Raw genomic sequence first — 27666 nt, forward strand, 5'->3', positions numbered from 1 at the left:
AAGTCTGTGGGTTTATTGTATTCTATGTTTGTTTCAGTGTCCCCTCCTGAAGAAGTTCCAATTTGTGAAACTCGAGTTGGGAGATCGAGGGAAATGTGAGAGAGCATTTATTTAAAGTGTAACATCACAAGACCAGAGCAGTTGTGGGACGGGTTACAGCTCCACCACTGCTAAAAATAAGTAAAAGGGAGATATTTTAGAGTACAAGATTTATTTCAATATGCGGTGGTATGAGATGGTGATCAGCTGTGATGGTCTCATTAACAACCTGTTCCATGCTTATCACTAGAGATTGGTTATTGGGTCTGAGCTTTTCACATACACACATTTATTTATGGAAATTCATGAGTACTAAAAAAGTGAAGGTGATTGTGATTTCGTGATTTATTTTTATGGAACCATAGAATCTGATTGGCAAAATTAAAGCCCCTAAGGATTGTGGGGAAGTTAAATTTCTTGGTCTATTGTGGTATCATAAATCCTTTATATTGAAACAAGGTGCAGAATGGTTAAACTCTACTGATCTTTTTAATGTACCTCACTGGTTGCATCTAGAATTGGATCTTGTTGCTCCCTTTTCTCTCCTCCACATTATCGGAATATCCTACTTGAAAAAATTATCCCATAATCCAATTGTGTCTGTAACTGCAAGTACCAACAAATTTGTTTACAATGGTTCTCATTAAAAGAATATTTGAATTCCTAGAGTTTTGCTGTGCTAGTTAATAGGAATTCATGGTGTGTTTTGCACTGTTTATAATGTTTTCCTATGTCTGTATATCTTTTATGAAAAAAAATCTTAGGTAAATGGTTGTATTTCAGCTACTGAAGTGCTGTTTTCTTTTTGCAGGGATGGGCGCGCTCTGACAGATGATGAGGTTGCAGGGATGCTGCTTGGGCTGCTATTAGCAGGACAGCACACTTCCTCTACCACCAGTGCATGGCTGGGCTTCTTTATGGCCCAAGATAAGTCCCTGCAGGAAGAGTGTTATACGGAACAGAAGGCAGTCTGTGGGGAAGACCTACCACCACTAAACTATGACCAGGTTTGTTAAAACTTCCTTTTTGTGATCAGAATTTTGAAGCATTGGGAACTTTGGCTGTAATTTGAAAAGCCTAAAAAAGTTTGGCTGCTCATTTCTGTAATTCGTCGACAAATCTTTTTATGATTTAACTCTTTTTATTAATAGTTCAAGAATACAAGAGATAAACATTCTACATCCATCCTTACACATTAACGTACTACCGAACTTCATATACAGAACGTCTCTATTTCCCTACCTTTTCCCCTCCCTCCCCTCTATCCCTCCCATGTAACACAACCAACCATGAACAAACTTTCTGAGGCACCTGGACTCATATGATGTCCCAGCTGCTGTGAGGTATTTTAAAACCTACTCTACCTAAACCCCCTCCCTCCTTCCCCAGCAAAACATCATGGTCAGCTATTAATCCCCATTAAACTGTAGTCCTATCCCATCCCTGGGAACACAGTGCAGATATAATCATAACTCCTGTTACTTATAAAAACAATAAACAATTATGAAGTATAATACCTTAAAGACCCATTAATTGGAAGGAAGGAGGATTATATGTAGTAGTGCACCCAGATACGAGACAACTTCCTACCAAAAGTATTGAATGAGGGGGCATAACCAAAACGTATGCCCAAAGGCAGTGGTCTCAAACTCGCAGCCCGAGGGCCACATGTGGCCCGCCAGGTACTATTTTGAGGCTCTCGGCATGTTTATCATAATCACAAAAGTAAAATAAAACAGTTTCTTGATCATATGTCTCTTTACCTATAAATAACAATATTATTATTAAGACTTAGCCAAAAGGAAAGATTTATAAACTATAAAGATTTTACCTCATGCAAAATTGTCATTTCTTTAATAAGACATTAACTATTTTTTCTGAGGCCCTCCAAGTACTACAAATCCAAAATGTGGCCCTGCAAAGGGTTTGAGGCCACTGCCCTAAGGTATTCTGTCCTTGTTTACATTTAATACAAATAGCCATAATTTGGAGTCCACAATGAGAGGCTTGAGCTTGGTAGGTATATGCTGACACATCTTTTTAATTGAAGCCTTAATTTTAATTTTTTTTGTTAAATTCTTTATTTATCTTATTACAATTAAATAACAAATATTCATGAATATCAACAGAACTTCAGCATATACAGATACACTTAAAGTAAGGAAGTAAGGAAAAATAAATCATAAATGATCTAGTCCACATTATAGTGGTCACCAGTTTCCAATCTAGGAAATTAAATCTATTTATATATTACCATCATTGACAGGCATAAATTGTGGCTTACTTTTCTATGTCACAAAACATCCTCCTACACTGAAAATAAAAACTTAAATTTTCAACAAAGGTTTATCCTTAATAAAATCTTCCAACTGGGCTAGATCTAAAAATGCATATTTATCACATGTATATGAGATAAAGCACTTACACAGAAATTTTAAAAAGAAAGTCACTCAGACTGCCAAAACCTTTGACTTAAGCAGTAGGAACTGCCTCTTTTTAAACCGAGTCTATCTAGAGACAGGAAAAATTATTACCCGTTGGCCACAAAACAGACCTTGCTTTTTCACAAAATATAAGCTCAAAATAGCCTGTTTCTCTAAATCTGTCTTGAAAGCCACCAGGAGTGTTGCCCGTTTATTTATTAAGTCTTTTGAAGATTCAAGAAACTGTGATATAGTCAAACTATCAGGTAAAACTAATTTATCCATTTCACCTTCCTCTGCTATTTCCTTAGCAGCTCTTGGAATGTAATTAGAATACTGCGATATCTCCCTCATATACATTCTTAAGAGCTCTAATGGAGAAATTTAAGAGATGAAGGTTCTTAACTCTTAAAGAATTCTCCAGTTTCTCTATTTTAGCATGAATCAAGATACCATCTTTGATATTAGAAGTAGCATTAACCTGTAAATTGCTCATAGCTTGATCTAATTTTTCTAGCTTGCTACCTGTTTCTGCTAATTTACCTTCATGCTCATTAATTTTTACAGTGATATTAGATGAAAATTGACATAAATTCAAAACAGTATTCTATAATGGAGACTCAATTCTATTAACACTTAGCCATACATTGTTTAAAGTGATAACTTTATCTTTAGGGAGAATATTAAGAGTCTGGCTCCATGGCCATCTGCACAGGAGTCAGACCCTTTGCTGCCGGTAACCTCCAGTCCAGACAATGTAGATAATTGTAGGGACAAAGCTGCTCCCTCCTGCAGGGGGGAAGACTCTATTCTCCCAACTAGATATGATGGTTGAGGAGGTGATGACGGTTTCCCAGAGGATAATGAGGTGGCCTGAATATCTAAAGTTACCTGCTCTTCCACATGTGGCAAAACTGGAGCCAAAAGGTGATGATCCATCAGGCCCGTCATTGAATTAGATGGTATAATGTTTGCCTTCCTTTTGCCCATAGTGGTAGGGTTCGATATTGGCCCACCCACTTAGGCTCCGAAGGTGCTCAAAAAGGGCGTGTCCTGCCCCTTTGGTCCACGCCCCTTCAGACTCGAGGCCCAGGGCTCACGACCAAGGGCCACATACTGCAGTTTCCCGGCAATTTAAAGAGCCCAAAAAGGACCCTTTCTCCAGCTGATTGGGGCATGTTTGACTGCGGGATTGCGTGTCCCGTTGTTGAGTTGTGCAGCAATCCACACTGCCGGCAAATCTCCTCTGCGGCTTCCCGGCAATTTAAAGAGCCCAAAAAGGACCCTTTCTCCAGCTGACTGGGGCACGGTTGGCTGCGAGACTGACTGTCCCGTGGGTGAATTGTGCTGCAATCGCACTGGCGGCCTTAATTTTAATATTTTGAACAGGTGAAATTAAGTGTAGCCCAAATTGAGAAAGGTATTTAGTAGTGCCAAAGCCCAATTCAAATAAAGTCAACACTGTAGAATATAAATTGATAACATAACTTATTATAATTTGTTTTCTGTGGTCTGACTTTAAAAGTTATCTTAAACTGACTGTTTAATTTTGTCACTATTTGTTTGGCTATTTGGTTAAATTTTACATTCTTCCTCCCATCACAGCCCTTCAGCTCTCTGGCCAAAAGTTAGTTGGCCAGGAGATATGAAATTTTAAAGTAAACGCTCTGTCTGATTAATTTCAGACATTAATTGGCTAAATTGATCTGAATTAGAGAATGACATGGGGAAAATATCTGTCCCCGTCACTGCCCCGTTCCCAAACCCGCCGTCCCTTTCACTGCCCCATCCCCTTCACCGCCCCATCCCTGCAGCATCCACCCTTCCCTCTCGCCACCACACCACCCTTCAGCGGCTCCCTCCCCCTTACCTTCGCAGCGTAAACAAACTCACGTGACTCACCGGGACCCCGAGGGAGAGACACCGCACTACACCAAGGACACGGACCTGAGGCAGAGGAGGTTGCTGAGGAAAGGGAAGTCTGCTATTGTGGTGGGAGACTCGATCTTGAGAGAGGTAGACAGTCACGTAGCTGGAGGAAGGGAGGACCGGCTAGTGACTTGTCTCCCAGGGGCCAAGACACGAGACATCACTGATAGGATCGAGAGGATCCTGGACGGAGCAGAGACAGAGGAGACTGCGGTAATAATCCACGTCGGAACGAATGATGTGAGCCGGAGGAACTTCAGCATGGCCACACTGACTGACCAGTTCAGGGTCCTGGGACGAAAGCTGAAACGGAGCACACGGAGGATAGCATTCTCGGAGATCCTGCCTGTACCGAGAGCAGATGCAAAGAGGCAGGCAGACCTCCAGGCTGTGAATGCATGGTTGAGGAGATGGTGCCAGGAGGAGGGCTTCCACTTTGTGAGGAACTGGACGTCCTTCTGGGGAAAGAGCAAGCTCTACCGGCGGGACGGCCTGCACCTGAGCACAGCGGGAACTAGACTACTGGCAGCCAATGTGAGGAAGGAGATCGAGAGGGCTTTAAACTGAGGAGAGGGGGAAAGCCGACAGCTGATCTGATGTTGACGCTTCGGACAACAGTATCCAGAACAGATGCTGAACGGGCTGACTGCAGGGAGGAAGCAGAGGGACCGAAGGATCTTATGATCAGACAGCGAGGGAAACATCAGGTAAAGGGAGCTTGCTGGGAGAAGACTAAGGGGCATGGAGACACAGGGGGACTGGGTGGCACGAGGGTGAAAGCTGAGGGCAATATAGAGGTACCACAAGGCGAGGGGGATCAAACAGAGGTTCAAGGCATGATAGCCCAGGAGGGGGCCGGTAGGGCTAAAAAACCCAGAGGAAAAGCGGGGAAGTGGGGTGGCGGGAATGTGGGGAAGCTGAAAGCTAAGAGGGTAAAGGCTGAGGGCAAAGCAGAAGCACAGGGAACGGAAGAACTGCCCGAAATCCAAGGGCAGGCGGCCCAGGTAAATGCAGAGGTGGAGGAAAAACGACGGGACCTATGGGACCTGCGGTGCTTATACGCAAATGCAAGAAGCCTCATGGCCAAGATGGGTGAACTAGAAGTCGTGGCCAAGGGGGAGGACCTAGATATAATTGGAATTGCAGAAACCTGGTGGACAGAGGAAAATCAATGGGATGTGGCGCTGCTGGGGTACAAGCTCTACAGGAGGGACAGGACCCACAAGAAGGGGGGAGGCATAGCACTATATATAAAGGACTCTATCCACTCGGTCGGGATGGATATGGCAACGAAGGCAGAGGGGCTGGAATCGCTATGAGTCAAATTGCCGGGAAACAAGGGTGCAGGCATAAAACTGGGGCTGTACTATTGCCCACCTGGTACGCCAGAAGGAGTCGGACACGACTTGGAAGCGGAACTGAGACAGGAATGCAGGACTGGAAGTGTAACAGTGATGGGGGACTTCAACTACCCGGGAATAGACTGGAGTACGGGTCACTCCAACTGCACTAGGGAAACAGGATTTGTAGAAGCTGTGAGGGACTGCTTCATGGAGCAACTAGTCAAAGAACCGACGCGAGGGGGTGCTACTCTTGACCTCATCCTAAACGGATTAGGGGGGCCTGCAAGAGGGGTAGAAGTGGGAGGACCACTAGGCAACAGTGATCACAACGCGATCAGATTCACATTAGAAAGGGGGACACCCATAGTAAGGAGGACCGCAACAACTGTGCTCAACTTCAAGAAAGGGAACTATGTTGCTATGAGGGAAATGGTGGGGAGGAAGTTCAGAAACATCTCTAGGATGGAGACTGTGGGAAGCGCCTGGACCCTATTCAGGGACACCCTGCAGGAAGCACAAAGAATGTACGTCCCCAGTTTCAGGAAAGGCTGCAAGAACAAGCGATCAAAGGACCCGGTTTGGATGTCAACTGAAGTAAAGAGGGCAATAAATGACAAAAAAGTATCCTTCCGGAGATGGAAAAAGGACCCAATGGAGGAAAATCACCAGGCGCACAGGAAATGCCAAAAGGAATGCCACCGAGAGGTTAGAAAAGTGAAAGGGGAATACGAAGAGGGGCTGGCCAGGGAGGCGAAAAACTTCAAGGCATTCTTCAGTTACATAAAGGGGAAGCGACCAGCGAGAGAGGAGGTGGGGCCGTTGGATGATGGGGATAGGAAGGGAGTGATTAAGGAGGATAAAGAGGTAGCTGAGAGGTTGAACATGTTCTTCTCGTTGGTTTTCACGAGCGAAGACACATCTAATATACCGGACTCAGAGGAGCTCATGAGTGGGGAACAGGCCGAAAAATTGGAGCACATAGAGGTAAGTAAGGAGTATGTCCTCAAACAGATAGACAGGTTAAAATGCGGTAAATCACCGGGCCCGGACGGGATCCATCCAAGGGTTCTGAAGGAACTAAGACAAGAAATAGCGGGCACAATCCAGCATGTTTGCAACCTATCCTTGAAAACTGGTGAGGTACCAGAGGACTGGAAATTGGCAAATGTCACACCTATCTTTAAGAAGGGATCGAGGGGTGACCCCGGGAACTACAGGCCGGTGAGCCTGACTTCAATTATAGGGAAGATGGTGGAAGCTATGATCAAGGACGGCATTTGCGAGCACATCGAGAGGAATGGCCTACTGAGAACAAGCCAGCACGGATTCTGTAAGGGAAGGTCGTGCCTAACGAACCTTCTGTACTTCTTTGAGGGAATAAGCAGTCGGGTGGACAATGGGGAACCCATAGACATCATTTACCTCGATTTTCAAAAGGCTTTCGACAAGGTGCCACATGAAAGGCTGCTTAGGAAGCTGTGGAACCACGGGGTGGGAGGGGATGTGCACAGATGGATCAAGCACTGGTTGTCAGGTAGACTGCAGAGGGTCGGAGTGAAGGGCCAATATTCTGACTGGCGGGGAGTCACAAGCGGTGTGCCACAGGGATCGGTGCTGGGGCCGTTACTCTTCAACATATTTATCAATGACCTGGAAAAGGAGGCAAAGTGCGAGGTTATAAAATTTGCAGACGATACCAAACTGTGCAGCAGAGTTAGGTCCAGGGAGGAGTGTGAGGACCTGCAAAGGGACCTGGACAAGCTGGAAGACTGGGCAAACAAATGGCAAATGCGCTTTAACGTGGAAAAATGCAAGGTCATGCATATAGGGAAAAAGAACCCATTGTTCAACTACAAATTGGGGGAGGCATTGTTGGGAGACAGCAGACTTGAGAGAGACTTGGGTGTGCTGGTGGATGCATCACTGAAGCCATCTACACAGTGTGCAGCAGCCTCGAAAAAAGCCAACAGGATGCTGGGCATCATAAAGAGGGGCATAACAACCAGGACGCGGGAAGTCATCATGCCATTGTATCGAGCGATGGTGCGTCCACATCTGGAATACTGCGTTCAGTATTGGTCGCCGCACCTCAAGAAGGACATGGCGGTACTTGAGAGAGTCCAAAGGAGAGCAACGAAACTGGTAAAAGGGCTGCAACACTGCCCATACGCCGAGAGGTTGGATAGGCTGGGGCTCTTCTCTCTGGAAAAAAGGAGGCTCAGGGGAGATATGATAGAGACCTTCAAGATCATGAGGGGCATAGAGAGGGTGGATAGGGACAGATTCTTCAGACTGAAGGGGACAACAAGTACGAGGGGGCATTCGGAGAAACTGAAGGGAGATAGGTTCAAAACAAATGCAAGGAAGTTTTTTTTTCACCCAAAGGGTCGTGGACACTTGGAATGCGCTACCGGAGGAAGTGATCAGGCAGAGTACGGTACAGGGATTCAAACAGGGATTGGACGGATTCCTGAGGGATAAAGGGATCGTGGGATACTGAGGGAGGAGCTGGGATGTAACACAAGTATAGAAAGCTAACCAGGTCGTGCATGTGCAAGACCAGAGGGTTAGGACTTCGATGGGAAGATAGGACTTCAATGAGAAACCAAGGTGGCAAGGGAGCCCGTTCTGGTGATTCAGACAGGTTGTGACCTGTTTGGGCCGCTGCGGGAGCGGACTGCCGGGCAGGATGGACCTATGGTCTGACCCGGCGGAGGCACTGCTTATGTTCTTAAGGGAGGGAAGGCGTGCGGTCAGAGGAGAAGCTTCCGCCCATACACACGTAACTACAGGGTGGCATAGGCAGGCATTGCCGGCATCAGTTTCTTTTCTAAAGCACTGCAAAAGTAAGAGGGAGGGAGGGAGTTAGATTTTGCCGGAGGTAGGGAGGGGGCAGCGGATGATCAGTGACTGAGTGCCTTCCTTCCCTTAATTGCGGGGACAAGGCCATTCACCACTCCACGGGGCAGTGGATGGCCTTGTCCCTGTGCCCGCAGAGAGCACTTCCCCCCCTCCCACCGTTTCGGCAGGTTACCCGCAGCTAGCCGCGGGCAACTACCACCATGTCATTCTCTAATCTGAATATCAATACTGTGAAATGTGGTTTGTTTATTTTTGTAGCAAACAGTCTGTTGTGATACTGTAATCAAGATAGTTGCTAGTATAAAAGTACAGGGCTGGGTCCCTGAGAAACTATCTGTTCCAGTCCTGTGAAACACCTGGCCAAATTTTGTCCTAACAATGTTTGTTTTTATTTTGCTTGTCTTGAATATGTGTGGTGTGCAATGTTGTTAGAACTTAGGTGACTAATGAAAAGCTCATCTTTTCATAGCTGAAAGATATGAGCATGTTGGACCGCTGCCTGAAAGAAACCTTAAGGCTTAGACCTCCTATAATGACGATGATGAGACTGGCTAAAACTCCACAGGTGAGTAAGGGTTGAAAACTAGTGCCCCTCTTCCTTAGGTTCAAAGTGGATCACTATAGGTAGAATGTTAGCTGTTTCCTTGTCCCTGCTAGCATTCATATGCCTATTCTTCACAAGGAGCATAGCTAGCTGTGAAGTAGATAGGACTGGAAAAATTGATCCCAGAATGGGCTTTAAACAAACTATTCTTACTGAAGGTCTTTTGTTTTTTCTTTAAGAGAAAAGATTGGTGGATACCAGATAACTGTTTTTCTGGTTAATTGAGAATGTGTTAGAAACCTTGCCTAACAGTCTCAGTCATCCTCCTCCCCCCCCCCCCCCCATTGAAGCACCAACGTGGCAGCAGTCCTGAGCCGCAAAGCCCTCCGCCCTCTCTCCCTCAAACCCCTTAGAGGCAGGAGCAGGTGGCGTCCTGAGTCGTGAACATCCCTTCCTCTTTCCTTTCCTTACTTGAGCGCAGATGGTCAGCAGGAAGCAGCGTCAAAATAGGCTGCTCATGGCCAGCCCCCGCAGGGGCTTCTGTTGATTGATTGCATTTGGGTAAGGAAGGGAGGGAGAAAGGGAGCAAGAAGGTTTGCAGCTCAGGATGCCACCTGCTTCTGTCTCTAAGATGCTTGAGAGAGTGGAGGATGGCTTTGCAGCTCAGGACTGCTTCCGCACTGGTGCTTTTGGGAGGGAGGGAGGTTCCTCTCTCAGCTGTTTCCGGGACTTGAAGGAGGGAGGGGGAATCTGTGGCTCAGGATGCTGCCACCCTGGTGCTTTGGGTCGAGAGAGAGGGCGAGGGGTTTGCAGCTCAAGACCACTGCTGCTGGTGCTTTGGGGAACATTATTTTTTATTTTTTTTATCACTGGCAATTTATATATTTTTTTTGCCAGTTGAATGAGCCCCGGTTGACTGAGATCTACTGTACTCTACTAAGATTACATTACATTATCATTTATATACTTCATGACCTATTCAGTTCCATGCGGTTCACAATTTAAGAATCTGAGACAATCTTAGGAATTACACATAGTAACAGATAATTGAGTCCTAATTTTATATTACAAAAATTTTTCAAATAGATAAGTTTTCAAGAGTTTTTTAAATGTTTATACGATTCAGTGTTAAAGTTAGCTTTTAAAGTTATTTCACTCAAACTGGGAGCGCCTCCCAGTTTGAGTGAAATAACTTTAAAAGCTAAGTAAAACTTGGATTGATGAATAAATAAAAATAAAAATATAAACATATATAATATAAATAATACATAAACTACTGATCCTATGACGATCAGGTTTGGTGATTATTCATCATTTGAACCAATGGGATATTCTAAACTCTCTGAGGATCGTTAAGAGTTTATGATTTATGTTGTTATTGATGATGATTGTTTGACTGGTGTAGAATTTGAAATGAGTATGTTGGAGTCCAGTCTGGAATAGCCTATAATATCGATTTTGATTTGACATATATTTTTAACACTGGCACATTGGTTTTTTAAAATATATTTTATGTTTGACTGATTTTAGTCATGTTAGCTGATGCTTTTTTTTTAGTTATGTAATTAATTTTGACATTCTATGCAGTATGGTTTTTCATATTAAATTTGTTTTTAATGTGCAATGCTTTTGTATTTGTTACTTTAGAGTGCTTATTGTACCCCTGATGTAGGCTTGTGCTGAAACATGGTATTGTTCGGTGATTCTTTAATAAAGACATTTTCACCATAGTGCTGTGTTCTTATCCAACTTTTTGCTTCCTTTGTCATTTCTGTTGGATATTACTTCTTTTTTTTTTGGGGGGGGGAGCTAACTTAGGGCTCCATTTAGAAATCCACTGTAATGATTCTTGTGCGGCAAATGCAATGAAGCCCATTCAATACTTAAGGGCTTCATCGCATTTACTGCACAGAAATTGCGAGCTCAGCTTTGTAAAAGAAGCTCTTGATAGATTCTACTAACAGTGCCAGGTGACATTAGCTGTTGTAACACCACCTAACTCAGTTGGCACAGTAATTGCACTGATTAAAAACCAATTAAAACACCGTTTTAAAAAAATGGAGGCGCCATTCTTCTGTCTTAAGGAGGCACCTGAGACTATTAGGGGTGTGGTTAACACTGGATGTGGCCTTAAGCTTTGTTAGGCACCTCCGTAAACGCAATTATTGTGAAAGGTAAGCTCCCGAAATGTAGACCTTTAAAACCCAGGCTTACGTTTCTGGCACTTACCTTTCACGTATGCTGCGATTCTGCAAAGGGCGCCTTTGTGCAATTGACACATTAACAGCGCCATTTGCAGAATCCGGCCCTTAGTGCTTTATACCTAGTGCTTTATACCTATTTTAGGATGATTAAATGTGAAACACGTTACCAAAGGCAAGACTTTGGATCTGTCTTCAAGAAAGAAAATCTAGACACTGAAGAGGTTTCTGTTGTACAGGACAGAGTGTGCCGATCGTGGTTGCTGGTTTCAGTGTGTTCCTTGTTGCCTTTAGATTATTGAAGGGTACACTATTCCTGCTGGGCACCAGGTCTGTGTATCTCCTACTGTTAACCATAGACTTAAGGATATCTGGATGGATCACACCACTTTCAACCCAAACCGGTACCTCCAGGAAAATCCTGCAGCAGGGGAAAAGTTTGCCTATGTGCCATTTGGAGCTGGTAAGAGGAAAACATTATCAGAGGTTTACATATTTTATATTAAAATAAATCCTGTGCTTCTTTCCTTTACCCTGTAAGCAAAGTAAAGAGAGAAATTGGCTGCTGTGTAAGATTCTGCATATGGGCAATTGACTGAGTGGAAGGGTGGGGGTGGGGGATGTCAAAATGTAGTAAAAGCTATAACTTAAGAGAATCTCCTTACTTCCAGTGGACTGACTATTGAGCAGTCAGCCTAAAGGCAAGTTGTTTTTTTTTTTTCGGTGGGTGGAGGAGGGAAGAGGCAAGAGGAGCCAAGCACTTTTTATTCTGCTGTTTTTGAGCGTCTAGATCCTGTTTGGGCTTGGTCTCTGGGTGTTATTGAATCCTAAGTATTCATTGGCAGCTTTCAGTGGGTTTTTGCTATGTTTTTCGCCCAACCACCCCAGTGATGGTCTTCAACCAGGGTCACTGCTTGTGAATTTTCTCTGAAACTTTGTGAATTGGGCCACTAGGGGTTACTATTTTGATATAACAGATACTCCTCCTAGAGGCTGTAATGGCTGGCTATCTGTGGGGTAGCCCCTGCCCCAGCTACTTAAAGAAACTGAATGAAGCTAGATATAGGCATCTGTATCTCCTGCACAGCAATGTACAGGCCTGGCATTGAGCCATCTGGCTGGCATAAAGTTGTGCTTTTGTATTGCTGCTTACAGAATTGTCATAGGTGTTTTCTTTAAATGCCTTGAACAAGCTATATTGGTAAAATAGAGTGGTAGAATCATATTGCTTATAAAAAGGCCAGTGAAAAATGATCTAAGAATACACAGGATGTGACTGAAAATAGAAGTTTTTATATTGAAGGTGGCCACCAGTTAACTTTGCTCCAACAGTAGCACTAAATCACGTACTTTATGTAATCTAATTTAATTTTGACATTTTTAGTCTGCCTTCTCCCAAATAAGGTCCAAAACAGGTTAGAAAAAAAAGAAAACCAGACAATTACTATGAAGTACAATAAAAGTAATAAAAATCCAGCCCAGATCAAGTATTTTTCAGAATTAAATATTAAAGAAAAATACAAGGTTTTTTTAAAAATAAACTTTATTCATTTTTAAAAACAATCATAGTGCATTAACAAGTAAACATATATAAAATAATACAATAAAAGCACTTTACACTAACAAGTATACCTAAATGAATATTTAACCCTCCCATCCCTTTAATTAATACTCTATAAACTTAATTCTTCAAAGCCTATGAATAGTGTTACGACACCCCCACTCTCCCACCCTGGATGTGTATAATAAATAAACATTAATAAGATCAATCTTTACAATAAGTCATCAATGGTTCCCAAACCTTTGAAAATTTCTTATAATTTCTCTGCTATACAGCCAACATCTGTTCCATTTTAAAAATATGGCATAAGGACTCCCACCAAAAATTATAGTTTAGCCTATCCCAAGTTTTCCAATTCTTCAAAATTAATTGTATAGCAACCCCTGTCATTATAAATAAGTGTTTATTATTGTGAGCTGAAATTTGACTTTTGGCTCTCATCATTGTACCAAACAAAACAGTATCATATGTTAAAGCTTCTGGATTATCTAATAACTTATTTATTTGATTCCAAATAGACCTCCAAAATTTGAGTATCAGTGGACAATAAAAAATAAATGATCTAGCGTCCCTGCTTCAAAATGACAATGCCAGCATCTGTTAGATTTAGAACTATCTAACTTATGTAGTTTAACAGGGGTCCATAATGCTCTGTGTAACAAGAAAAACCAAGATTGTCTCATAGATGCTGACATTGTACATCTCATCCTCCAAGTCCAAATTCGTGACCATTGAGACGCATTAATCTGATACTTTATCTCAAGGCTCCAAATATCACAAAGACCATTTTTGGGTTTTTATTCAGAAAACCAGATATTAATTAATACCACTTTTTACTGCCTTTGAAAAGAGAGAAGTAGGAAGATTGCCAATAATATTCAAAGGTGAACTTTTTCAAATGTGTGCCACTTAAGGAAAAGTCATCTAACGTTTTCTTAAAACACTAGTCTTTTAGCCTGTTACATTAACGGGTGCTAGAATATATGTCTGTCTGTCTTTCTTTCTGTCTCTCTCCCTCCCGTTGACTGTCTTTCTTTCTGTTTGTCTCTCTCCATGCCCCCTTTGTCTGTCTATCTTTCTGTCTCTCTTCCTGCCCCTGTGGCCCTCCCTCTCCATTTCCCTGTGCAGCAGCATTTCCCCCCAACCCACTTCCCTGTGCATCAGCAGCATTTCCCTCCCCCCCACTTCCCTGTGCAGCAGCCGCAGCAGCAGCATTCCCTCCCCCTCCATTTACCTGTGCAGCAGAATTTCCCTCACCCCACCCCAGTTCCCTGTGCAGCAGCAACAGCATTTCCCTCCCTCCCACTTTCCTGTGCAGCAGCAGCATTTCCTCCCCCTGCATTTCCCTGTGCAGCAGCATTTCCCTCCCCCACCCCACTTCCCTGTGCAACAGCAGCAGCAGTATTTTCCTCCCCCTCCATTTTTCTGTGCAGCAGCAGCATTTCCCTCCCCCCACTACCCTGTGCAGAAGCTGAAGCAGCATTCCCTCCCTCCATTTCCCTGTTTAGCAGCATTTCCCTCCCTCCATTTCCCTGTTTAGCAGCATTTCCCTCCCCCCATTCCACTTCCCTGTTCAGCAGCAGCGGTATTTCCCTCCCCCTCCACATCCCTGTGCATCAGCAGAAGCATTTTCCCCTACCCCCTTCCCTTCCTGCGATCTGGCCTGCTCCCTTAGTCCCTTGCCGCCTCCCCTTCCCTTCCCGCGGTCTGGCCGGCTCCCTTAGTCCCTTGCCGGAGTTTATTTTTAAGTTTAAAGGTGCCGTGGCGGCTCCTCTCACGATTGCCGCCTGCGTTGGAAGACCTAATCATACTTTAAAGAAGTATTCCAAGTAACTGCCAATTCAAATCAGCAAGCACCTAAGCTGCATAAGCTTGTCTACTAATTAGGTTTTTAGCTGCTTCCTGAATTGCAGTAATCCTGGGATAGTCCATACGTCCACAGGTAAAGTATTCCACAAATGAGCTCCTGCACTGTAGTGCAGAGTCCTTTGCAGATTTTATAGGATCTAGTGTTTCACATTTGTCCTTGTTCGATACATAGGAAAATGATTCAATAACTCCATATTCTATTCTTGCTACCATTTTACAAATTGGTTTTGAGGACATGGAACACCAATCTGAACTGATGAATATTCCTTCAGACGATCAACAGCCTCCCATATAATGAGCTCTCGTATATTAGAGAATGGCCAAAGGGATTCCTTTTTTGTTACAGTGGGAGGCTGAGCCAACAACAGATGCATTTGACATATATCATTTCATCATGATAGATGACTGAGGGCCTGATGCTCAAAGCTTTGGCTCCACGGTATAAAATTTCATGGTATTAGCCATTTTTCTTCATCAAGTGATGCTCAGCACAATAGCATGCAAATTATCCCAGGACAAGCAGGCAGCATATTCTCACATGTGGGTGACATCATGGATGGAGCCCCGCAGCGGACAGCCTCGCAAGCAGACTTGCTTGAAGATCTTTGTAAAAGCTCACGAATGCTGCACTGCGCTTGCTCAAGTGCCTTCCTGCCCGAGTGAGGGCGCGCGTCTCCTGTGAGGTACAACGTTTTCCACAGAGCCAAGAAGTCCTCTTCACTTCAGCTCTGCAGCCCTTCGTTGCCTTCTCAACAGCGCGGCTTTGTTATTTTGGCTAGTAGCTCTGCTCGCGTTTTCATTCCTTTTCTTTAAAAAAAAACAAAAAACTTTTATTTTTTCTTCCGGCTGGCGGCCTTTTGGCCTAGGCCTGGCTGCTGAACCTCATTCGTTCGTCGGCTTTATTTCTTTCTATGTCCCAGCCTCTTACCGGGTTCAAAAAGTGTAGCCAGTGCAGCAAGGTAATTTCACTCACCGAACCTCATCATTGGTGTATCGCTTGCTTGGGTCCTGAACATTGCCCAGACTCTTCTTCGCGCTGTGCTACCCTTCAGCCTCTAGCCCTTCGTAGACGCCATGCTACAATTCTTCAACTCTTTGGCACGATGGAACAGTCTATTGAAAAGGGTCTCGACCTCGGCTTCGGGGTAGGCCTCGACTTCCAAGACCTGGACCCCGACACTGCCTCAATCTCGACATCTTCGGTCTCGAAGGTCTCACCTGCAGTTCCTGCAAAGTCTTCTTCTGTGGGTAAGTCTCCTGTTTCTCTTTCAGGTACCCTTCCTAAGAAGCCTCCAGAGTCTCAGGCATCCCAGGTCGTGCCTATGGTCCTGCCAGCCTCTTCGAGACCTCCAACTAAGCGTGCCTCCAAACATAGGGAATGCTCATCCTCGAGGTCGCCCTCTTTGGAGCGCACTGCTGCACCTTCGAGACCTGATCCCTTCTCGGTGCCCCTGTTCAAGGACATGTTGAAAGCCATTCTGACCACTCAGATTTCTTCGGTCATGGCTCAGCTCCTCCCGGCCTTGATCCTACTTCCTGCGAGCCAGCCTGAGCATCAGCTTGAACCTCCTGTGGAAGCACCTTGAGGCAAGCCTCGGAAGTCTCGTCGCTTATCATCCAGTGACTCTTCGCCTCCTCCTGGGACACAGTCTCCTCCACCTCGATTGAGGCATCGCTCGAGGCATTCGAGGCATCTTGCTTCCAAGCACAGTCAGGAATCTTTTCTCCAGCAGAGGTCCTCTTCTCCGGATACTGACTTTTCTATGCGTCGTCTATCCAAGGCTGTCGAGACTTCTTCCAAATCTAAACATAAGTCTCGCAAAGCTTCTACATCGGCTGCTTCTCCTCGAAGTCCATCGAGGTCAAAGACTCCTCCATTGAGACCGCCTCCGAGGGATCCTTCTCCTCCTGTTTCGACCCACTGTGCCTTGGACCCCGGGGACTTCACCATCGAGACTTGTTAAGCGCAAGCACTCTCTGACTCCTCTGATCACAGGTAGTGAAGCTTCTTCAGTCACTGTACGCCTGGCTTCTGAGCCTCCTTCTCAATATTCCAGAGAGGCTTCTTCTTCCTATTCAGTGGCTCCTAAGTCTCGTTCTCCTTCTCCTGAGGGTCCTTCTACTTCGAAGTCTGCCTCTTTTGCGAGATTTGTTTTTGACATGGGGAAAGCTCTTCAGCTGGATCTTCATTCTGATTCCAAATACACTCCTGAGTACGTGGCTGACATGGAGTTACCTCATCCACCCAAGGAGACCTTGAGGCTTCCTATGACTCCAGTGTTAAAGCAAACTTTCTTCAGGAATATGGAAACTCCGTATTCCATTACAGTCATTCCATTCAAGCTAGAATCCAGGCATCGCACCGTACCTTGCAAAGGATTTGAGAAATCTCAATTATCTCACCAGTCCTTGGTTGTGGAATCTTCATAAAGAAAGCTTAACCATCTAAGCCGTACCATAGACAAGTTTGGCCGTAGGCTATATCAGAATTTCATGATGGCTAACAGAATTCTCAATTACAATTACACTTTCACTGCTTATTTTAATCACTTCCTCAAATTGATGCCTAAGTTCTACCCGGCTCTTGAGGAGCAGTGTCTCCCAGAATTCAAACAGATTATCCGAACTCTGTCTCAACTTCGACTCTTCATGCTGCAAGCCACTTACGATGCCTTTGAGCTTTCTTCCAGAGTTTCTGCCTTTGCAGTAGCCATGTGTCGCCTTGCCTGGCTCCGCATTGTTGATATGGGTCCCAATTTGCAGGACCATCTAGCCAAGGAAATGAACTTTTTGATGACTCCATTGAAGCTGCTACTAAGCGTCTCTCTGAACATGAGCGCTCTTTTGCTTCCTTGATTCGGCCGAAGCCTAAGACTCCTGCTTGGCCATACAAGCAACCACCACGTCGTTATCCTCAAAAAATGATGCCAGGTTTCTCCAGGCCTCTGCCTAGAAAGCCACCAGAGCAACAACGACAGCAGAAAGCTCAGACTCCTGCTGCGGATAAACCTGCTCAGTCTTTTTGACATGTCTGAGCATGCCGACCTCCCTTCATCAGACTTCTCCTCTGCCTATAGGAGGTCGTCTTCACCATTTTTATCACCAGTGGGAGATGATCACCTCAGATCTCTGGGTTCTCGCCATCCTTCGGGAGGGATACTCACTTCACTTTCTTCAGGTGCCTTCAGATCGCCCTCCAAGAGAGTGTCCTTCCAATTCGTCGCAACTTCTCCTTCTGCTTCAGGAAGCTCAGGCTTTTCTTCGCCTTCGAGCTGTCGAGGAAGTTCCTTTGAACCAATGGGACATGGGCTTTTACTCCCGTTATTTTCTAGTCCCAAAGAAGACGGGGGACTTGCGACCCATTCTGGACTTCAGAGCCCTCAACAAGTTTCTAGTCAAGGAGAAGTTTCCAATGCTTTCTTTACCAACTCTGTATTCCCTGATGAATCAGGGAGATTGGCTATGCTCTCTGGATCTCAAAGAGGCTTACACTCATATCCCGATTCATCCAGCCTCTTGCAAGTATTTAAGATTTCGGGTGGGGAATCTTCATCTCCAATACAGAGTTCTTCCTTTCGGACTCGCCTCATCCCCTAGAGTCTTCATGAAGTGTCTGGTGGTGGTGGCTGCAGCTCTCCGTACCCAGGGTCTTCAAGTTTTCCATACCTGGACGACTGGCTCATCAAAACCCCCTCTCAACAAGGGGTTATTGCAGCGACCCAACAGACTATTATGTTCCTCCAATGTCTGGGGTTCGAAATCAACTTTCCAAAATCCCAGTTAACCCCATCGCAATCTCTTTAATTCATCGGGGCCACTCTGGACACTGTCCAGCTCAGAGCGTTCCTGCCTCGACCACGTCAGGATGCCCTCATTCGCCTTTGTCATCAAGTGTCTCAGCTCACATCAATCTCAGCGAGACAAATGATGATTCTACTCAGTCACATGGCTTCTACAGTTCACGTGACTCCTTTTGCCAGACTTCACCTTCGCATACCTCAGTGGACCTTGACATCTCAGGGGCAACAAGCTACCGACCCACTTTCTCAACAGATTACAGTAACTCCTTTGTTGAGACGGTCTCTCCGCTGGTGGATGCTCTCTTCCAATCTTTCCAGAGGTTTGCTGTTCCACACTCTCCCTCATCAGAAGGTTCTCACAAAAGACTCGTCAACATACGCATGGGGAGCCCATCTCGATGGTCTCCCTACCCAAGGCCATTGGTCTCCCACAGACCCTCTTTGTCACATCAATCTGTTGGAACTCAGAGAGATTTTCAATGCTCTCAAAGCTTTTCAACACCTTCTTCATAACAACATAGTCCTTGTCCGGACGGACAACCAAGTTGCCATGTACTATATCAACAAACAGGGAGGTACAGGATCTCACTCCCTTTGTCAAGAAGCTCTGATGCTGTGGTATTGGGCAATCCATCACATGTTTCTCAGGGCTGTCTACATTCAAGGTCAGCACAACTGTCTGGCGGACAAATTGAGTTGTCTTCTGCAACCTCACGAATGGACACTCAATTCCTCACCTCTACGTCAGGTGTTTGCTCAATAGGGGACCCCTCAGATAGACCCCTTTGTGTTTCCCCTCAACAACAAGCTGCCTCAGTTCTGCTCCCGGATATACTCTCCCCAGCGTCTCGAGGCAGATGCTTTCCTCCTGGACTGGACGGGTTAGTTTCTCTATGCCTTCCCTCCATTCCCTCTGATTCTCAAGACTCTTGTCAAGCTCAAGTCGCAACCTGCCACCATGATTCTGATAGTTCCTCGGTGGTCCAGACAACTGTGGTACTCCCTTCTACTTCAACTCAGCACAAGGGAGCCTCTGCGTCTACCAGTTTTCCCCTCCCTGCTTACTCAGAGTCAAGGATCCTTACTTCATCCCAATCTGCAGTCTCTACACTTAACAGCTTGGTACCTTTCCACCTAATTGACTCTGCAGTTTTCTCAATCTGTGGACATTTTGGTAGCTTCCAGAAAGCCGTCCATTAGGCAGTGTTACGGTCAGAAATGGACTAGATTTTCTGCTTGGTGTTCTACTCGCCAAATGGAGCCAAAGTCTACCTCCTTGGCTTCTGTTTTGGATTATTTACTGCACTTATCACAATCTGGCCTTCAGTCTACATCTATCCGAGTCCATATCAGTGCGATTGCTGCTTTCCATCAGCCTTTTGATGGGAAACCCCTGTCTGCACATCTTGTGGTTTCTTGATTTCATGAAAGGACTTTTTCATGTACATCCACCGCTCAAACCACCTCCAGTGGTCTTGGATCTCAATGTTGGCCTGGCTCAATTGATGAAGCCTCCATTTGAACCAATTGATAAGGCTCATCTAAAGTATCTTACTTGGAAAGTGGTTTTTCTGATTGCCCTCACGTTTGCTTGAAGAGTCAGTGAGTTACAAGCCTTGGTTGCGGATCCACCTTTCACAGTTTTTCATCATGACAAAGTGGTCCTCCGTACTTATCCAAAATTCTTGCCTAAAGTTGTTTCAGAATTTCACATCAATCAATCTATTATCCTTCCAGTATTTTTTCTAAAGCCTCATTCTCACCCTGGAGAAGTGGCGCTCCATACTTTAGACTGTAAGCGTGCCTTGGCTTTCTACTTGCAACGCACTCAACCTCACAGAACAGCCCCACAACTTTTCATCTTCTTCGATCCAAATAAGTTGGGGCATCCTGTCTCGAACTGGATGGCTGCTTGCATCTCTTTCTGCTATGCTCAGACTGGTCTCCCTCTGCAGGGTCGAGTCACGGGCCACAGAGTTTGAGCAATGGTGGCGTCTGTAGCTTTCCTCAGATCAACTCCTATTGAGGAAATCTGCAAGGCTGCCACTTGGTCCTCGGTTCATACTTTTACCTCTCAGTACTGTCTGGATACTTTCTCGAGAAGGGATGGCCATTTTGGCCAGTCTGTTTTACAAAATCTCTTTTCTTAAATTGCCAACTCTCCCTCAATCCCTTTATGCTTAGCTTGGAGGTCACCCACATGTGAGAATATGATGCCTGCTTGTCCTGGGATAAAGCAGTTACTTAGCGTAACAGTTGTTATTCAGGGACAGCAGGCAGATATTCTCACAACCCACCCTCCTCTCCTGGTTTCTTAGCTAGCTAGCTGAACTGAGGTACCTCACAGGAGACGCGGGCCCTCACTCGGGCGGGAAGGCACTCGCGCATGCGCAGTGCAGCACTCGTGAGCTTTTACAAAGATCTTCAAACAAGTCTGCTCGCGAGGCTGTCCGCTGCGGGGCTCCGTCGGTGACGTCACCCACATGTGAGAATATCTGCCTGCTGTCCCTGGATAACAACTGTTATGGTAAGTAACTGTGCTTTATATGCATGCTATTTGTTCATCTTATTTAAACATAAGTACCTCAAAAGACAGAATAAACTATCTTTTTTGAGACCTCAGTGGTGTTGCTACATGTAGTATAATTCAAATTCACGTAGACTATACCACTCCAAATCGTCATAGGTTTTCAAATTCAAAGTGCTCAAAAGTGATATTTTTACATATAAATAAATAAATACTTTTATAAGATTTTTTTGAATTTCCAACAAAGAGTTCTTATCATAATAGTTGGTATGCAGAACGCGTCTAAGGGGTACATTTTCCAACATAGGTCTGTTTCACCAAAAGGCTGTTTCAAGGAACTCCCCCTGAAAAATAAAAATTTGCTGGTAAATACTTATATAATATTAACTTGTATACAATATTTTCATTCATATGAGCATATCCCACTTCCTAATACATCTAAATCTATTACCTTTTTAATTTGCCAGTGCAATGTGTCCCGCGTTGCCTAGCTTAAAGCAAGAACATGGCCGCGGCATGGTTAACCTCAAAATAATCTGCTGAAAATTTCTATGCCTGTATACTGCTGTGCTATTTGTTCATAGCATCCCTGGTAAAAGGGGAAGGATCTATGTTTAGTGTTTGCTCAGAAGAGCAATCACTAGTCACAGCTCCTCCTCCTCTTTCTGCCTACAGCCACCATTCTCCTTCCCTCTGCTCAGTTGATGACGGCTCCAGATTGACCCAGGTTGTTTAAGTCCCCTCCTATGGGTGGGGCCTTATGCATCTGGGCCAATAAGAGCCTTAGACCCCTCCCCATTGCATCGTGGTGCATCTGAGGAGGGGCCTAAGGCTCTGATGCCCAGACACATAAGGCCCACCAATAGGAGGGGGTTTTTAAAAAACATGGGCCAATCAGAGCCTCAGACCCCTCCCTGGTGCATCCCAGGATGCACCGGGGAGGGGAAGGCCACCATTTTGAAGAGGTGGGCCGGTTGGCCAGAGGGAGAAGGCATCCCTCCAGCCAGCCATTTGAAAATGAGGTAAGCGGGGTTGTCAGAGGCACGGGGAGGGGGTTTGTTGAGGTGGATGTCGGTTGGGCGGGAGAGATTGGACATCTCTCCTGCTGCCAAGGGGAGTTGGGGGGGGGGGGGCGGTTGGTGGTGGATGACGTTGGGCATCTCTCCCACTGCCAATGGTGTGTGTTGATTGGTGGCAGAACACACACACAAGATGCACTTTTAACAGTGCTGTCACTGTACTGGCATCAACGGACCAGTCGCTGATTTTGTTGTCAAAAGCTGAAGCCACTCTTGGAGAATGGCTTGGCGATTTTTAAGAATCCACCGGAGTGCTCATTTCAATGTTGAAGAGCCCATTTGCTTGGCAGTGTTGGAGACTGCTAGAAAACTCGCTAAATATTGAGATAATTCATTTTGATAATTCGCTGCTAAAATGCATTTAGGCTAAACTGTTGGAAACCAGTTTAGTGACCACATTAAAGTTTTGAGAATCTGGGCCTCAGACACACACAGAACCATACCCTTTTCTACAGCAAATTTTATTGTAACTTTACCTCCCTCCCCCAACTTCCCTCCTGGACTTCTGCCATGTCTGTCTGTCTTCCCTCTTCAATGTTTTAGATTAGATTTTATTCTTTTATTTTACTAACCTACTGTAACCGACTAGATACTTGGGCTAGAAGATTTAACAAGAAATTAATAAACTTGGAAACTTAAGATAGAAACCTATGGAACTTTGTGTATCTAAATGCTTTGAAAATGAGCCTCAGTATGTCCACAGTCTGCGGTCAGAAAAAGGATTTGTTTTAGTGGTGACAGTTGTACCTTTGCTCAGGAGCCCCAAGCAGTTTAGCATTTAACAGTGTGTCCAAGATAATGAAGGCAACATCCCGATGTAGGTTTTTGGTCTAGTAAGAGTGCAATGGAGTTTTTAAAGGTGAATCTGTTTGTTTATTTTAGTGGAATCTGCTTATATGTTTTAGTGAATCTGTTTATATATGCGAAAGATTACAGCTATTTTTTTTTCTTCCATATTTTCTAGGTCGTCATCGGTGTATTGGTGAAAACTTTGCTTATGTTCAGATTAAGACAATTTGGTCTACCTTGCTTCGTTTATTTGAGTTTGACCTTATTGATGGATACTTCCCTACAATTAATTACACAACCATGATCCATACTCCAAATAATCCCATTATCAGATATAACAGGAGATCTTGGACTTCCGATGCAAAATGACAGTACCTATGAATCTGATGTTTTGTCTCTTTAAAGATGAACAGTTTCCTATGAAAAATTTCAATCTGACATGCAGAATGAACTCGGCACCTCCTGTCTTTTGTGTTTCAGAGTGAATGCAGTTAGTTATAGTTCAATATTTTTATTGAATAATTATGTAAACATATGTGTGTGAACAATTATACCATTTCCCACAATGGCTAAAATACTGTTAAATTATACAGAAGTCTGACAATAAACATCTAGAGGCCTCCAGACCTTTTTAAAATGTGCATTTTAAAAGCAGCTACCTTTTTCATATTTTCTTACTAAACAGCATTCCACCAGGCACATTCTGACAAAACTGAATTATTTTTTGTTTGTTAATATTTGCTATACCCAGTAATATGTCAAATAATTTGGCTTCTGTTTTTTGCAAAATGTGAGGTAAAGCTACAGACTGTAAAACAGTAAGGGCGCTAGCTGAAAATTACCGCCTGCTTAAAAGGAGGCGGTAGCGACTAACGCACGCTATTCCACGCGTTAAAGGCCCTAACGCGCCTTTGTAAAAGGATCCCAAAGTGTCTAATCCTGTTAGAATTCTTCAAGTTTTTTTTCTACATGAAGTTGATAGACTTGAGAATTTAATTTATAAAGCAAAGCACTGTAGATCCAGTTCAGTCTATGAACCTTACATGTTTTGGGGCTTTATTCCTAACCTGACAGATTTGGATTGTAGATAAGTTTGTGCCAAGGGTACTTCCCCTTGATATTTAGCACTATTTAACCGTCCAGAAGTGGCTCCTGGCTGGTTAAATATCGCTTAGCTGGCTAACTGCCAAGTTCATCACAGGTTAGCCAGTTATCTCCATTGACTATTAGCACTTAGCAGCCTAGTTCACTAACTGTTCGGCTATCTCCTCCACTTTGATCATATTACTATGGTGCAGCGTCCTTTGCTGATGTTATGGGATCTAGAGTTTTCACATCTGTCCTTGTCTGATTCTTAGGAAAATGATTCAATAACTCCATATTCTATTCTTTCTACCATTTTACAAATTGGTTTTGAGGACTTCAGATGATCGCCAGCCTCCATATAATAAGCTTCATATCCCAGAGAATGGCCACAGTAAGAGGCTGAACCAACAACAGATGCATTCAGTTTCTTCCAGGAGTAGTAAGCTGACATGTGACAGTAACGTTTCAATATAATCTGTATGAGGTTCAAAGAAGAGAGACCAAAATGATAAAGAGGTTGGAACAACTCTTGTATGAGAACAAGCTAAAGAGGTTAGGGCTCTTCAGCTTGAAAGAGGCAACTGAGAAGAGATATGACTGAGGTCTACAAAATCCTGAGTAGTGTAGAACGGGTACAAGTGAATTCATTTTTCACTCTTGCAAAAAGTACCAGATTCACTGAATCATTAGGTAGAACTGCTGAACATCACAACTCTGATTTTATCTTTTCTGTCCTTTGAAAGGTGTGAAATATAAGTTGACTCATTGCAAATCCTTCAACTATCAAACTATAAAAGCTTGGAACTTGCACCCTACAGACATTTGTACTACCACTAATCGAAAAAAATCTGAAAACATGGCTTTTTCAGATGTCTTGTTAGAGGTTTAGCTTGGCCGGATCTTACATTGTATGTATGTTTTGGTGATTGTAACCTGTTGTAGCCTTGGGCAACTAGTATGCACTGAAGTAGGAGTTAAGGGGTACATCCATTTGACCAGAGCTGCCAGTTTGGTGTGTAAAAATTATCAGTGCTGTGTATTGGTGTTTTAAGGGCAGCCCTAGCTTAGAGTTGCATAGTTATAGTAAACAATAGATGCTAATTGTTGACAACTGGAATGTGTGAATTTGTGACATAGGGAGTTTGAATCAAACACATGCACCTGGGTCTCCATGGGAGCCACAGATTACATTCAGGCAGGCAGGCAGGCACCTCTGAAATGCCAAGAACTCGGGTCTTGGGTTCCAGAAGACTGAGAAAACCCATTGAGATGCCAAGCCAGTTCTTGAACTTCCTGGAAGGTTGTCGCAGTGACCTCCAGAGAAGATTTAAGATCTGGATTTGGTGAGAGATTTTGTCTTTTGGTCAGAACCCACCAACTGACCAGTGCAATAGGATTAGGAGATGTTTGGCTTCTGTTAGAGCTCTCCTCCTGATCACTGAAATTGGAGTTTGGAAATTAAAGATAAAATCTTGGAATAAAGAAGAATCTGCACATAGTTAGACTGTGTTCTAAAAGCAACTGTTCACTGTTTGAGTCTGCCTCTTCCTGGTTTCAAGAAGTAAAGTTGAATTTTGTTTGGACTTTACATCCTGATGTGGTCTGCATTATTCAAAGAGAGAGTGGAAGTCTGGTGCATGCTTTCTGTGGAGCCTAGATGTGGAAGTTGGCTCCTGCTCTGGTCTTCAACAAATAAATAATTTTTGTGTGCTTCCTTCCAGCATCTGGACAAACAAGGGGGTTAAACTGTTGTTTCAGAAGGCTCTGATTTTCAATGTATGTTTGTGTAGTGATAATACTGTTTGTAACCTACCTTGAACTCCACTTTGTTATATGTGATCTTAACTCGCCAGATCCTTGCAAAGACCAGGGGGCACTCAATGAAATTACATGGAAATACGTTTAAAACAGGAGACAAAATGTTCACTCAGAATAACTAACCTCTGAAACTCATTGCCAGAGGATATAGTATCAGCGAGTATCATAGAAACATAGAAAGATGACGGCAGAAAAGGGCTATAGCCCATCAAGTCTGCCCACTCTACTGACCCACCCCATTAAGTCTGAGTACTAATGACCTAGTTCCTTAACTCGACCCTCGTAAGGATCCTACTAGGGCATCCCATTTATTCTTAAAGTCAATAACGCTGGTGGCCTTGATCACCTGCTCTGGAAGCTTGTTCCAGTGATCTACAACCCTTTCTGTGAAGAAATACTTCCTTATGTCACTATCGAATTTCCCTCCTCTGAGTTTGAATGGATGCCCCCTTGTGACCGAGGGTCCCCTGAGAAAGAAGATGTCTTCTTCCACCTCGACACGTCCCGTAATGTATTTAAATGTCTCAATCATGTCCCCCCTCTCCCTGCACTCCTCTAGAGTGTAGAGCTGCAATTTGTTTAGTCTTTCTTCGTACGAGAGACTCTTGAGCCCCGAGATCATCCTAGTGGCCATCCGCTGAACCTATCATATCTAGGTTTAAAAAAAGGTTTGGGGGAAGAGGAGTCATCGTCCAAAGTCTGCTATTGAGAAAGATGCTGGGGAAGCCACTGCTTGCACTGGGAGCAATAGCATGGGATATTGCTATTTATTTATTCAATTTTCTATACCATTATCCCAGGGGAGCTCAAAACAGTTTACATGAGTTTATTTGGGTACTCAAGCATTTTTCCCTGTCTGTCCTGGCAGGCTCACAATCTATCTAATATACCTGAGGCAATGAGAGGGACTATGACTTGCCCAGGGGTCACAAGGAACAGCGTGGGTTTGAATCTACAATCTCAGGGTGCTGAGGCTGTAGCTTTAACCACTGCACCACACTCTTTTTGTGTTTTTGCCAGGTACTTGTGATCTGTTTTGGCCACTGTTGGATGGGGTAATAATACATGGAAAAACAAGAGACTATATTGTAATGATGGGCTGCACTAGAGAATGACACGGGGACAAATGTTTCCCTGTTCCATTTTCCCTTCTCATCCGTGAGTTCTTTTCCTGTCTCTGGCCCATTTCTGTAAGCTCTGTCTCATCTGCACAAGCCTCAAATGCTTTAAAATCATAAATAGTCAAGGCTTGTGCAGTTAAAGCAGAGCTTATAGGGACAGTGCCAAAATTCACAACTGACAGGACAGGAAAATTGAGTTCCTGCGTGTCATTCTCTAGGCTGCATCTCCTATGTGGCAGGAAAAATAATCCTAACTGAGAAATTCGGATAATATGTTTCTAGGCATTTAAACTAGAAGGTGGGAGTGGCATATGTATGCAGGTCACTTCTGGTGGTGACCCGCAGCAAAAGACAAGATATGGTGGCAGTAAAGATTGCAATGAAAACAATATTAGCAATACACTTCAGAGCAATGCAACAAATGAGACTGCCACGGAATGGCAGCTGGAAAGCAATGACCACAAATGCTCACAGTCTGTAAGCCCTGATGTTCGAGGCAGACTTGGGATAGTGTTGCTACCACAGTGATGTAGTTCAGTGATTACCATGGCTGGGAAGCAAACATAACCAGGCTATAATCTTTTTAGGACAGACAGAGATTGCAAAATCAGGTAGCACTAAGGGCTCCTTTTATCAAGCCGTGCTAGCGGTTTAACGTATATAATACCGCACGCT

The 27666-nt window shown here is 44.2% G+C and overlaps 1 protein-coding gene across 4 annotated transcripts in view; it reads left to right on the top strand.

Annotated features, from left to right (window-relative positions):
• LOC117354169 (lanosterol 14-alpha demethylase) overlaps positions 1 to 23696 on the top strand; it is a 69157-nt gene extending 45461 nt beyond the window's left edge. For all 4 annotated transcript variants that reach the window (XM_033931160.1, XM_033931162.1, XM_033931163.1 and 1 more), the window contains exons 7-10: positions 851 to 1046; positions 9066 to 9161; positions 11636 to 11804; positions 23142 to 23696. In XM_033931160.1, coding sequence (XP_033787051.1) covers positions 851 to 1046; positions 9066 to 9161; positions 11636 to 11804; positions 23142 to 23335 — 655 coding nt within the window. In that variant the 3' untranslated portion in view covers positions 23336 to 23696. The remainder of the gene's footprint in view (positions 1 to 850; positions 1047 to 9065; positions 9162 to 11635; positions 11805 to 23141) is intronic.
• Positions 23697 to 27666: the final 3970 nt, after the last annotated feature.

Source organism: Geotrypetes seraphini, chromosome 2 (assembly GCF_902459505.1).
Source record: "Geotrypetes seraphini chromosome 2, aGeoSer1.1, whole genome shotgun sequence".
NCBI lineage: Eukaryota > Metazoa > Chordata > Amphibia > Gymnophiona > Dermophiidae > Geotrypetes > Geotrypetes seraphini.